The sequence below is a fragment of the Trachypithecus francoisi genome, unplaced genomic scaffold, assembly GCF_009764315.1.
Source record: "Trachypithecus francoisi isolate TF-2019V2 unplaced genomic scaffold, Tfra_2.0 Lachesis_group18, whole genome shotgun sequence".
Lineage (NCBI taxonomy): Eukaryota > Metazoa > Chordata > Mammalia > Primates > Cercopithecidae > Trachypithecus > Trachypithecus francoisi.
In genome coordinates, this window is record NW_022681463.1 from 71236665 (window position 1) to 71250993 (window position 14329).

The 14329-nt window shown below is 34.0% G+C and overlaps 1 protein-coding gene across 13 annotated transcripts in view; it reads left to right on the forward strand.

The window, feature by feature from the left end:
- Positions 1-14329, forward strand: part of ZC3H13 (zinc finger CCCH-type containing 13) — a 93116-nt gene that overhangs the window by 32062 nt on the left and 46725 nt on the right. For all 13 annotated transcript variants that reach the window (XM_033176945.1, XM_033176952.1, XM_033176955.1 and 10 more), the window contains 3 exons: positions 4704-4843; positions 5747-5904; positions 13154-13351. In XM_033176945.1, the coding sequence (XP_033032836.1) occupies positions 4704-4843; positions 5747-5904; positions 13154-13351 (496 nt within the window). The remainder of the gene's footprint in view (positions 1-4703; positions 4844-5746; positions 5905-13153; positions 13352-14329) is intronic.

Consider the following 14329-nt stretch of genomic DNA (forward strand, 5'->3'; position numbering starts at 1 on the left):
AGCACCATTGATTAGTTTTGTCTGTTTGAGCTCCATATAAATGGAATTGACAGCATGTACTCTTTTTGTGCCTTGCTTCTTTTGTTAACAGTATTATCTGAGATTGTACTTTATTTCACAAATCATTCATTCTTATTGCTATATAGTGTTTTATTGTATGAACATGCCATAATTTAGTCTACTGTTGGTGAACATTTAAGTAATTCCCAGTTTGGTGCTATTATGCATAACAAGATGCTGTTACTATTATTAAACATGTTTTTTGGTAAACATGTACAGACACATACCCATTCCTCTTGAGTTTATGGTTTGAAGTGGAATTTCTGGGCCACTGAGTTCCTCTTTAGTAGATAGTTCCAAATCAAAAATGTTTGTACCAGTTACACATATGGTATTTTTGCCTCTTTCATCGTAGCTATTCTAAAATTTTATAGTGATATCTTACTGGGGTTTTAGTTTGCATTTCCCTAATGAAGTTGAAAACTTTTTCACATGTTCACTGACCATCGTGCACGCTATTTTGTGAAGTGTCTATTCCAAATGTTTGCCATTCTTCTATTGTGTTACCTGTTTTTGTTGTTGTTGTTGTTGTTGTTGTTGTTAATTAGAGGAATCTTTATGTTTTCTGGATATGAGATTTTTGTCAGATATATAAATATATTGTATTTCCTGCCACTCTATGAATTGCAGAACAGTCTTTTAAAAGAATAAATTGAATGTTCATTTTATTTTCCTGTTTCAAATTCCCTAATTTCCCATTGCCTTAAGGAGCAAGTACAAATTCTAACTATGCCTATAAAACTTTTGATTATCTGGTTGCTCTCTATATTTCCAGTCCCCACTCCAAAGTCTGTGGTTTTTGTTTGGTTCCTTAAACTTCTTGTATTTGCTCAGCATGTGTTCTTAAGGACCAGTGAAGTAACATAAAAAGCAGAAGTATCATTGCAGTAGAATGTGTGAAAATATTTTGGTAATCTTGGAGGTTAGTACATCCTCCTTAAATAGGGCATAAAACCCAGAAGTCACAAACATTTGATTACATAAAACTGGGAGTTTCTGTGTAACAAAATGCAGAAGTTAAAAACAGATGAAAGGCTAAAGTACTTGACACATGTAACGTGTAAGCATTAATAAAGACACTATATAGACATAATGAGTTTCTACAAATACCTAAGAAAAAGACAGCCTAGTTAAAAAATGAGTAAAAATATATATGTATCGGATAGGTAACTCACAGGAGAAATAGAAATGGCCAATAAATGCTCAATCTTACTGCAGGGAAATATTGATGAAAATAAAGAGCTAGGATTATTCACCCATCAGTTTGGCAGAAATGAAGAATATTACTGTTTTCAAGTAGGAGTTTACATTGGTAAAGCAGTTTTGGGGTACAGTTTGGTGATACTAGAAATAGAAATTATACTTATTTTCAGTCCAGCAGTGCAGTCTGAGAAATAATGTCATAGAAAAATACTTGTACTTGAACCAAAGTAGAACCAAAGTATATATCAAAATGTTCATATAAGTCTTGTTTTTAACATCTAAATATTGAAAACAGTTCATCTGTCTTTAAGAAGGAAACCCTTTAAGCTATGATAATGTATGATCATATGAATGAAATGCTTTGCAGGTGTTAAAATGAAGATAGTTGAACTCTATGACTTGGAAAGATCTTGTTTATAAGGCAGTGTTGAATGTTAAAGGGAAAAATGTAAAACGTTATTTTCATGCATATGACACTAAACTGTTAGTAGTGCTATCACTGGCATAAGGATGGCTGTAGGAGGAATATAAGGGAAATTTCATATTTTACTCTGCGTATTCAGAATTATTTAAGACTTTAGCAATGAGAATGTATCATAAAGACAGAAAGTACACAATATGGAATGGAATTCAAAAACAAGTGTTTGAAATCTGTTAATAAATTTAGAAAACATCTCAAGACAGCTTGAGGTTATTGCTACAATTGCCTTTTAAAAACTGATACACATAAATGATTCTAACTCATTGGGAAAATGTTAAATATAATTCGAATGGTATAACAAGGCAATTCACAAATATTTATAGTTTTTAATCCTTATACATAACCTGTTATATATCTATGATTATTTTTATGCAATAAATTACTAGAAGTTGCTGTATTAAAGGGTATTGATATTCTTAAGGCTTTTACCCATATTGATGAATGATTTTACAAGATAGATGTACTAGTTTACATTGCTACCACCAGAGAATGAGTATGTCCTTTATTTGTACCTTTACCAACAATTAATTTTATAATTAGAAAAAATGGCTCCTGAATACATGAAAAAATATGTATATACTTTCTTCATTTCTTTATCTTTGTGAATTGCCTTGTAATATCCTTTGCCTGTTCTGTTAATTAGTAAGAATTCTTTATATAGAAAGAATCTGAACCTTTTCTTTTGTGTTACATGTATTTTTGTTGTATATTCTTAAAAATATCTACTTTGTTAAATATACCATTCTAATTATACTTAATATTTTTCTGATGACTTAGAATCATTTATGTGAATCAATTTTTATAAGGCAAAATTGTAATGATAACCTGAAGCTACATGAGAGACATTTTCTAAATTTATTAACTTGTTCCAGACTCTTGTTTTTGAGTTCCATCCTGGATTTTGTATTTCCTGTTTTTTCTTTTGTTGTCAAAATACTGTCAGTTGCAATGTGCCTGTGTTGTAGTCCATCTCTTACAGGTTAGGAAAACATCTGAGTTTTTATTATATGCATAAAATAAGCATCTTCAGAATAAAGACCTGAGAGCTTTTCTTTTGAGCAAACTATATTAGTTATGTGTACTACAGTGACTAGACTTTTTTTTTTTTTTGAGATGGAGTCTTGCTGTGTCGCCAGGCTGGAGTGCAGTGGCGCGATGTCAGCTCACTGCAACCTCCGCCTCCCGGGTTCAAGCGATTCTCCTGCCTCTGACTCCTGAGAAGCTGGGACTACAGGCGCACGCCACCACGCCCAGCTAATTTTTGTATTTATAGTAGAGACAGGGTTTCACTGTGTTGGCCAGGATGGTCTCGATCTCTTAACCTGATGATCCGTCCTCCTCGGCCTCCCAAAGTGCTGAGATTACAGGCATGAGCTACTGCGCCCGATTGACTTAGAAATATATTTTAACTGCTCAGGCCTCTCCCCCTTGGTTGGATAGTTGAAGACTGAGAACTGAAAGCTGGTTTTTATGTGTTCTATATTGGTGATATTTCCAGTTGCGAATTTTTAGATTGGCAGTGCATTATTGATAACACAGTAGCTTCAGAAACACTGTTAATCATTCTCAATTAACTACTCTTTCCTTTGTTTTACCTGAGCCTTTGGTTATGGAATTTTATTGAATTTAAGAACATAATAAAACTAGGTCATTGACTCCTATTATTCACCGATGTAAAGTATCTCAATAGAGTACAAAATAATAACTGGAGATAGCTAGTATTCACTTAATTAAATTCAGTATCTTCATTTTATCTAGTGAAAAGTACTTGCCGTTAATTATTTAGTAATTGCTTTCTGACTGAAAAACATGATTTAGCCTATTTCATATATTTACTGAGAAATTGTCATCGTACTCCAACATAAGATGAGTATATCAAGCTTAGTCACACAGGTAGTGAATATATATGGTTACCCTCTCAGTCCCCAAGCATGAATGAATAGTTGTCATTCTAATGTATTTGAGCAATATATAACAGCGATGTTCATTTTCATGGGTTTTAAGCAGTCAAGTAGGACTTCTTATGTTTGTTGCTTTTTAGTTCTTCATTTTATTTCTTTACCCAAGGTTAAGACATGATCTAAAGTGCTAGAAGTATAGCTTGAGAAGGCACCTCAGTTTGTGATCAGTCAAGTCCACCGTGGTCAATGAAATTCCCACCTCTAGGCTCCTGGGCATTTCTGGCAGATGAGGGTGATGGGGTTGGGTGCTAGTGCCAGTAACTTCTACATATTTTAATGAAATAGATCTGCACACCACTCTTCCTTTTTGATTTTTTAACCAATCTTCATAGCTTTTTATCAGAAAATATTAAATGGAAATAGAAATATGGCATCAGATCCATTGAGATGGACGTTTGTGATCTAAGGAAATAGTACAAATCACTTGTGAAGAAAATGTTATAAATCCTTTAAAAATTATTTTATGTACACATTAGTACTAATATTACTTTAGTTTTTGATGTTATTCAGTTGTCTCACAAATTTTAAAACTGACAAGCCTATAGAAGCAATGTTGCACGTGTAATATAACCTCACGTTGTATAATGTATTTTAGTAGTGTGTCTTTAGGAAAATCAAGGAGATAATGAGTCACATCATATACAGCATGAAATATTGAAGGCTTTGGTATCTTTAAGGCTTAGAAATGCAGCTGAGCGCCTTTTGTCTTTTAATATTCCATCTCCTAACAAAAAACCCAACTTCCAACAACCCCAAATTATTTCCAGAAAACCCAGAAACTTTAAAAGTATTTGGCTTTTCTTGAAGAAATCAACCATGGTGATTTTAATCCTTTATAGAAATGATATCTATTTCTTTTATCTTTTAGAAGTATGTCATTCTGATGAAAGACTCTGCCGTTTAGATTTGCGTAAGAAATTAGTTGAAAAAAGTCTGTATGATTTTTGGCATAGATAATTATTGCTAGTTTATAACAGTAATGCAATTTTATTTTAAAGATTCTGACAATGGAGATATTAATTATGATTATGTTCATGAATTGTCATTGGAAATGAAGCGTCAGAAGATACAGAGGGAATTAATGAAGCTGGAACAAGAAAACATGGAGAAGAGAGAAGAAATTATCATTAAAAAGGAGGTATGCTGTTTATTGCAATAAATATGTTAGTACTTAATAGCAGCATCTGTATTGATCAGATAATGCAACTTCTTGCTACATCTTAAATTATACTAGCATACTGATATATTGATCAACCTACTGTATATGTACTACTCCATATATATTCATTTAATCTTCACATTATTCTATTAGATAAGTATCAAGTATTTATGTTATTGAATAGGTGAGCAAAGCTGAGAGTTTGTTGCCTAGAGTCACCAGCTAATGTAACATGGGGTTTGAATCTACATATGTCTGTTTCAGGCCCATGCTGTTTCTAGAATACCTTGTTTCTTTTCTAAAAAGTGAAGATACAGTTATTTTAAATATAATTTATAATTTTTTTCTGAGGAGATTTTGAAATTTTATGATTTTAATTTACTTAATTGAAACTGGTATATGTTAGAACAGTTATATTGCTTAAAATCATGGATTCAGGAGTCAGACTAATATCAACAGATAGTGGCTATTATAATTTATTTTTATTTCAAACTTTTTTTGTAGGGATGAGATCTTTCTCTTTACCCAGGCTGGAGTGCAGTGGCGCTCACTGCAGCCTTGAACTCCTGGGCTCGAGGGATCCTCCCATCTCAGCCTCCCTAATAGCTATGTCCATAGGCACGTTCCATGTCTTTTTTTTTTTTTTTTTTGTAGAAGAGATAGGGTTTTTTTTATGTTACCCAGGCTGATCTCGAACTCCTCACCTCAAGCAATCCTTTCACCTCAGCCTCCCGAAAAACTGGGATTATAGGTATGAACCACTGTACCCAACAATAATATTTAATTTTAATCTGAAGTTTGGTGTGATTCTAAAATACTGTAAGCTTTGTTGTACCATTAGTGGAGGAATTTCTGAATTGACTTACTGAATTTTTTTTAAAGGTTTCACCAGAAGTGGTTAGATCAAAATTGTCCCCATCACCTTCTCTAAGAAAGTCTAGCAAATCTCCGAAGCGAAAATCAAGCCCAAAATCGTCTTCAGCTAGCAAGAAAGATAGGAAGACATCTGCAGTATCTTCTCCCCTGTTGGACCAGCAGAGGTCAGTAGGGTGATAAACAGTGTCAGGGGAAAATAGCTTTTTCTGAAGTGATACTAAAAAGAATTAGTAGGTTATAGAAGGATAGTTTTAATACATTTTATATTTAATGTAAGCTTTTTTGTTCTAAAAAGAAGTTTGAAATGTTTCAATTAAAAAGACAGTTATAGAGAACAATAAAACAAGTATCTGTGTAACATCCTCATATGTTTCAGAGCTTTTTATTTTTTAAGAAATAAAAATAAAAGATACATTTCCTGTTCCTCTCTTAAATCTGGTGTTTATGATACTTGTGCATGTGTTTATACTTTAATATGTGTTTTGCAATGTATAGTATTGCTTTCATGTATTTAATTGTAATACGGATATATCATAACCTTCTGCACATTGCTTTTTCACTTAACATTTTTTATATTTATCTATATTGATACATATAACCTTAGTTCGTTCATCTGAGTATTTATATTATAAATTTGTCTACTTTTCTGTTGAACATTTATGTTGTTTCCGATTTTTAAACTGCTATCAATTATACACAAAAAATTTTTGTCTCTATATGTTATCAAGAGATTGAATTCTTTATAAATTAGAATTACTGTAGAAGCCAGTTGAAGAAGTAAAAATAGAAACGATTATATTCAGGGACTAAGAATAAGGAGAAGATACATTTTCATTTAATGTCACTCTGAACTATTTGTATTTTATCTCAATTAAAGTCCATACCCTAGTTTTATCTTATAAAAAAATGAACTAAAAATATCTTCTACCTAATATTTAATCAGTTAACAAGCCCTATTTGAACCTGTAATGAAACTCGTATTTATCTCCCTCCTTGTAGTTTCTAGAGACTAACCCTATTTCAGACTCTACTTAACTTTTTGCCTAGATTATTATATAATCCTATTAACTATATTGACTTTATTTAGTTTCTACCCCCCACACACACATAAACATTTTCATTCAGCTGCCTCAACCCATTTATTTTATAGATGCTGTCAGAGAAATCTTAAAAGGACGATTCCAGTTAATTTATTATACCATTGAAAAACTCAGTGGTTTTTCATTCTATACAGTGAAATTCAGATTCCATAGAATGACATTTACACTTTGGTCTTTTCTTTCTTGTCAATAGTTTTTGTCCAGCTTCCTCCTACCTAACCCCTTCTACTCTCAATTCTTCAATCTCTAGCTCAAATTCTAAGTTTTCCCATTTCTCTTTATGGAACATAAGTTCTGTTCCCTTTATGTACCCATCAGATTTTGCTTGTACCTCCCTGTTGATATTAATTGCCTGTTGCATTATATTTCAGCTGTGACTTACGTTTTACAACCTTTATTAAATTTAAGCCCCTTGAAGATTGGGATCTTATTGTTCATAGTTCTGTCTTCTCATAGTGCCTACTTGGCATAGAACTTTGTGTTGTAATAAGGCACTCAGTAAAGTTGAGTTGATCCTCTCCTTTGTTCATGCAGTTGAGTAAATATTGCAAAGGGATATTGAAGAAGTTGAATGAACAGAGAGTGATAGCATCCACTCCACTTGCTCTTATCCTCTTGGCTAACCATTTATGTAACTTTCCCTCAATTCTATTCATTTCCCCGATAAACTGCAGACTAGAAATACCCTTTCTTCCTTTTCTTATCTGTTCTGTTTGTAGAATATTTGAAACTTAATCTTTTCATAGAAAGTTTTGATAACTAGACAAAGGGTTAGTTTCATCTTTTACATACAGTCTCTTTTACTGCTTTATTAGTAACTCATCCTATTATAATTATTTGTCATAAATAATCACTCACACTGGTTTAATTACTATATTTCTTGTATTCTACTATGTTGTTGACTTTAAGATGCACCATTAATTTAATAATAAAAGCAAAAGGACCTGGAAACAGTATATTAAAAATACAAAGAAAATATTGAATTGAGTATAGCATTTTTTTTTTTTTGAGTATACCATTTCTTTAGCTATGCAGTTTACATTGCCTAGAGTGTGTCAAGTAATCATCTTTTAATTTTATTGCTCGGCCGGGCGCGGTGGCTCAAGCCTGTAATCCCAGCACTTTGGGAGGCCGAGACGGGCGGATCACGAGGTCAGGAGATCGAGACCATCCTGGCTAACACGGTGAAACCCCGTCTCTACTAAAAAAAATACAAAAAATTAGCCGGGCGAGATGGCGGGCGCCTGTAGTCCCAGCTACTCGGGAGGCTGAGGCGAGAGAATGGCGTAAACCCGGGAGGCGGAGCTTGCGGTGAGCTGAGATCCGGCCACTGCACTCCAGCCTGGGCGACAGAGCGAGACTCCGTCTCAAAAAAAAAAAAAAAAAAAAAAAAAAAAAAAAAAAAAAAAAAAAAAAATTTTATTGCTCGATCATGCTATCAACTAGGAACATACTAAGCACATGTAAGGATTAGAATTTCAGTTAAAACTCAGTGGAGTATTTCAACCAATGTCAGCCAACTGAGGTGTGACAATCAGGTAAACAAACTTCTTGGTCTTACTAGATTATCATATCGAATGGAAAGATATAATTACTGACAAATTAAAACTTACACTTTTCCCTTAAAGCTGGCACTTTTCTTTGTTTGACATTTGTTTTGAGATATAGTCTGATAGGAAGATTTGTCCTGATATGTGAGATATGGTATAATCTAAAATCATAAATATATTACCTATTCTGTCCATCTGCACTGTAATCTTAGTTTTTATTAGGTGAATTTTTCTTTATAGCTCTTTGTACAGAGAATATTAAGTGTGTCAAAAGCTAATATAAAACAATAGTTTTTAAGAGAGAAAGGATTAAAAACTGATAAAAGTAGACCGATGGGCTCTTTGCCACAAGTCAGAAGTAGGCTCTGTGGCACTGGAACAACAATGAGTTGACTGTTTAAATGTTGAAGATCTTGTTGATTTCAGAATACACAAAACCAGTTTTGGCCTCTTCAGTCGGAAAGCACTATAACGTAATTGTGTTTTCTAACCACATATAATTTTGATAGTAATGTGAAGAAATTCTGTACTTTAGTAAGTATATTAGAACAATCCGGGTTGTGATTATAGCTAAGTCCCAAAATGTCAGTGGTTTAACACAACAGAAGGTTATTTCTCACATAAAGTCAAAATGAGTGTTTCTGATTGACAGGTGGCTGTCCTATACATGGAGATTGAGTAACCCCGGCTCCTTCTGAGCATGATTCCACTTTCTTGGGTTTTCAAGGAAACCAAAGAATGGAATGTACAAAGAAAAATGGAAACTGTGTATTACAGTTATTTAGCTCTATAGTTTGAAATTGCCTGGCATATCAGAGTCCTTTGAGATATGGGCCTGAAAGTGGTGGTATACATCATTTCCACTCACATTCCTTTGGCCAGATCTTGGTCACTTGGCCATGCTTAATTTCAACAAAGTGCAGATAGTATGGTTTACCACTGTGCTCAGAAGAAAAGTTTGGTAAACACTCTGCTAGTATAGGTGATAATGTAAAAATAGTTTGTGTCATGAATTCCTTTGTTGTTTAATCATGAAATTTTAAAAGATAATTTTGATACAGATGCCAATTATTGATTCGTTTTTACCTTTAAAGTAGAAAAATATCCAGAAATACAGATATTTATCACATATCTGTTAGGGTGCATAAGAAGATTGAGTCATCTCATTAATATGCAATGAGGTATGTGACTAATAATGGTGGTTGGCAGAAGACAAGGATGAAAAATAGATTTAGTCATCATATTTTAGTAATTTCCTACTTGTTTACATGGTTAACTCTATCAGTGATAATAAGACATAGGGATGAGGACTAAGAAAGCTACATTTTCTGAATGCTCACTATGAGTCAAGTGCTTTTAAAATATTGCCAGCAATTTTGAGGTAGGTACTATTGTGTGTGTGTGTATATATATATATATATAGCTAAGAACTCTTGGGACTTGAGAATTCAGCATGATAGGAAATAAGTTCTAGGATTTAGGCTTAGGTCCTCATTTATAAATATCAGTAGATAGTGAAATTAGTAGATAGTGAAAACTCACCATATGTATGAAAAGGGCTACTTACAAACCTTAGTACCAGACTGAACACTCTGAGCAGATGGCTTACACGGAAACGTTAATACAGTAAACAGGAACAAACTTAAATTATAAATTATAAGTTTAGTGCAGTTTGTGAGGATATTGTATTTAGAGGACAAAAGCAGTTGATCATGGGGAAAAAAACTGAACACTCTGTTTTTATTTTATTTTATATTTTTACAGAAGACTGGAGTTTCATTATTAAATTAGTCTCCCTGAGCATTCGGGGATCAGAGTTTTAAAGGACAACTTGGTGGCGGGGTCGCAGGGAGACTGGGGGAAGCCAGTGAACTGGGAGTGCTGATTGGTCAAGTCGGAGATGAAATCATAGGGAGTCGAAGCTGTCTTCTTGTGCTGAGTCAGTTCTTTGGTGGGGGCTACCAGATCAGATGAGCCAGTTTATCAATCTGGTTGGTGCCAGGTTGAACAACAACTTTTTTTATTTATTTTATTTTTTTTTTGAGACAGAGTCTCACTCTGTCACCAGGCTGGTGTGCAGTTGGCTCACTGCAACATCTGCCTCTCAGGTTCAAGTGGTTCTCCTGCCTCAGCCTCCTGAGTGGCTGGAATTACAGGCTTGTGCCACCACACCTGGCTAATTTTTGTATTTTTAGTAGAGGCAAGTTTCACCATGTTGGTCAGGCTGGTCTCGAACTCCTGACCTCCTCACAATCCTCCTGCCTCGGCCTTTCAAAGTGCTGGGATTACAGGCATGAGCCAACACGACCAGCCTGAACAACAATATTTTAAAAGAGAAAAGAGTTCAAATGGAAAATAACAGAATAGGACAGGTGCAGTGGTCTGAGGTGGGCAGATCACTTGAGCCCAAGAATTTGAGACCAGCCTGGACAACATGGTGAAACCCTCTCTCCGCAAAAATACAAAAATTAGCCAGGTGTGGTGGCATGCAACTGTACTCCTAGCTACTCAGGGGGCTGAGGCATGAGGATCACTTGAGCCCTGGAGGTCGAGGCTGCAGTGAGCCATGATCGTGCCACTGCACTCCAGCCTGGGCAACAGAGCGAGACACCGTCTCCAAAAAAAGAAATCAAAAAATAGCAGAACAATGAAATGGCCAAATTTAGAATTAGCAATTTACTTTAAAAATTACTGAATATAAAGACAGATTTAAGATCCTGGAAAAGCAGGAAAAATGGAAATGACAGAGAAATCTAACATGGAGGAGAGATCCAAGAGATACAGTAACTGTATAATAAAGAGAACTGCAGAGACTTGGGTCATGAGGAAAAGTTACGAAACGAAAATAGAAGAAATTGAGTAAAAAGTTTGAAGTTTCAGATTGAAACAGTCCATTTAGTGCTGGAAAAGATTTTTAAAAAATACCTGGACTTAGTGAAAACCTTTTTCCAGTGAGTAATTTTCAAGGTATAATGTTCATAAGCATGCCAACAGAAAAACCAGTTTACCTGAATAGTAAAAAATTTGATTTTCTTTGGACTTCTTACCTGCAACGTTAAATGTTACAAAATATTTTAACTAGAGCTCTGAGGTAAAAGGATTTTGACATGAAAATGCTATATCCAATAAAACTGTTGTTAAGAGGCAAAGACAGCCAGTTTTGAATGTGTATGGGACACTTACTTAAAATTACTTAAATTGCTAAAAAGAGGCACTTAAAGAACAAAGTCTGTACCCAAAATCAATTACAAGTAGATAAAAGACAAATGTGAAAGGCAAAACTACAAAATTTTAGGAGACCATCTTTGTGACCTCAGAGTTGGTAAAAATTTCTTAAACAAGATTCAAAGATTTATGATGAATATATACTGACAATGGTTGGTATTTCATTTGTAGATGATGTAATTGTGTTTTTTAAATAATGATGAAAACCTGGAAGCCACTTGAAGAACTATGAAATTGTTTTAAAAAGTTTTGGAGCATTTTTTCAAGGAAATTCTATACAGTCAATGAAAATGATTACCTAAATCTGTTTTTTAAAAAAAGTTTTATTTTGAGATGGAGTCTCACTCTGTCACCCAGAATAGAGTGCGGTGGCACAGTCTTGGCTCACTGCAACCTCTGTCTTCTGGGTCCAAGTGATTCTTCTGCCTCAGCCTCCTGAGTAGGTGGGATTACAGGCACCCACCACCATGCCTAGCTAATTTTTGTATTTTTAGTAGAGATAGGGTTTCACCATGTTGGCCAGGCTGGTCTCAAACTCCTGACCTCAAGTCATCCACCCCACCCGCCCCTCCGCCCCGGCCTCCCAAAGTGATGGGATTACAGGCATGAGCCATCTGAAGCTACTTTGTGTTACAGAAAGATGTTCGCACTATGTCTATGTTCAGTATTTTAAAATTTTACAGAATATTGTAATAGGATATTCCATGAATGTGTGTAACACACACACACACACACACACACACACACGTAGAGTTACCCATTTCCAATGATGAGAGAAAATAGTTGTGACTATATATATATGTATATGATTTGCACATATTTTCTCCCATTCTATAAGTTGCCTTTTCACTTTGTTGATTGTGTCCTTTGACATGCAAAAGTTTTAAAATTTGATGTAGTCCCATTTGTCTATTTTTGCTTTGTTGTTAGCTGTGCCTTTGGTGTCGTTGCCAAGTCCAAGGTCATGAAGCTTTTCTTCTATATTTTCTTTTAGGATTTTTATAGTTTTTGCTTTTGTGTTTAGGTCTTTATTTTGAGTTAATTTTTGATCTGGTACAATATAAAGGTCTAGCTTCATTCTTTTGCATTTGAATACCCAGTTTTAAATGAGTAGATAGAGAAAGAAAGATATATGGCAAAAGTATGTAAATATTCAAGATGTTGAAAATAGTTCTCCTTGAGTAGTAGAATTATAGGTAATTTTTGCTTTCTTTGTCTACTTTTCTATGTCTTAAAAAAAATGTAAACGGTCATTGTATTATTATCTTTTCTGAAATTGTCTTCCTATTTAACCTCTGTCTTTTCTCAGAAACCTGCCCCTTTAAAGTTATATAATAATAAGCAGTGTTAACAAAATAAGTATTAAGTAAATTAATTCTTCACCCATTTCTGTTTTTTGTCTTCTGGATATTGGTTAGTAGTGTACAAAATAATAAAGGGCAAGTAATATAAAGGAACACTGCTGTTTTTAAGAAGGCTTTAAAAAATATCCTTTTGGCATATTTGAACCTCTAATGATAGCTTTGTATTACCTTCAGAAATTCAAAAAGCAACCAAAGTAAAAAGAAAGGACCACGTACTCCTAGTCCACCCCCTCCTATACCAGAAGATATTGCTCTGGGGAAAAAATACAAAGAAAAATACAAAGTAAAAGACAGGATAGAAGAAAAAACAAGAGATGGAAAGGACAGAGGACGAGATTTTGAAAGACAAAGAGAAAAGAGAGACAAGCCAAGGTAAGTAGGATTGTATGTTTTTAACAATATTAACTTTTGTAGAATATAGAATATTTACTTTTCAGAAGCTTTTGGGCATTAGCATATTGGATATTTTAGTTTTGTTTACAATAGTGTGTATATTTATTTTAATAATTCCCATAATATCTATTATGAGTAATGGATAATTCTGTAAGCATTAACTTTTACAATTTATATTTGAATTTTTTTATTGTGGTAAAAAATCATAAAATGTACCATCTTCATCATTTTAAAGTTTATAGTTTAGTAGTGTTAAGTATTTTTACATTGTGAAACAATTCTCCAGAACTTTTTTATTTTGCAAATCTGAAACTCTGTATCTATCAAAAAATAACTCCCCCTTTCCACCTTTTCCCAGCTCCTGGTAACTAACATCCTATTTTGTTTCTGTGAATTTGACTGCTTCAGATGCCTCATATAAGTGGAATCATAGTGTTTGTCTTTTTTGATAGGCTTATTTCACTTAGCAGAATGTCCTCGAGGTTCCTTCTTGCTGTGGCATGTGACAGGATTTCCATCCTTTTTAAGGCTGAATAATATTTCATTGTATGTATATGCCACATTTTATTTATCCATTCATCCATTTGATGGATGTTTGGGTTCTTTGACCTCCTGGCTATTACTGATAGTGCTGCCATGAGAATGAATGTGTAAATAATCCCTTTGAGACCCTGCTTTCAGTTCTTTTGTCTATATACCCAGAAGTAGAGTTGCTGAATCATATGATAATTCTATTTTTAATTTTTTGAGAAACCTCCATACTATTTTCCATGGCAGTTGCACTGTTGTACATTCCCAACAGTACACAAGTGTTCCAGTTTATCCATACCTTCACTAACACTTATTTTCTGCTTTTGTTTGTTTTATAGTCACTATTCAAATAGGTGTGTTTATTTCATTGAGGTGAGGTGTTATCCCATTGAGGTTTTGATTGGTATTTCTCTGAGAATTAGTCAT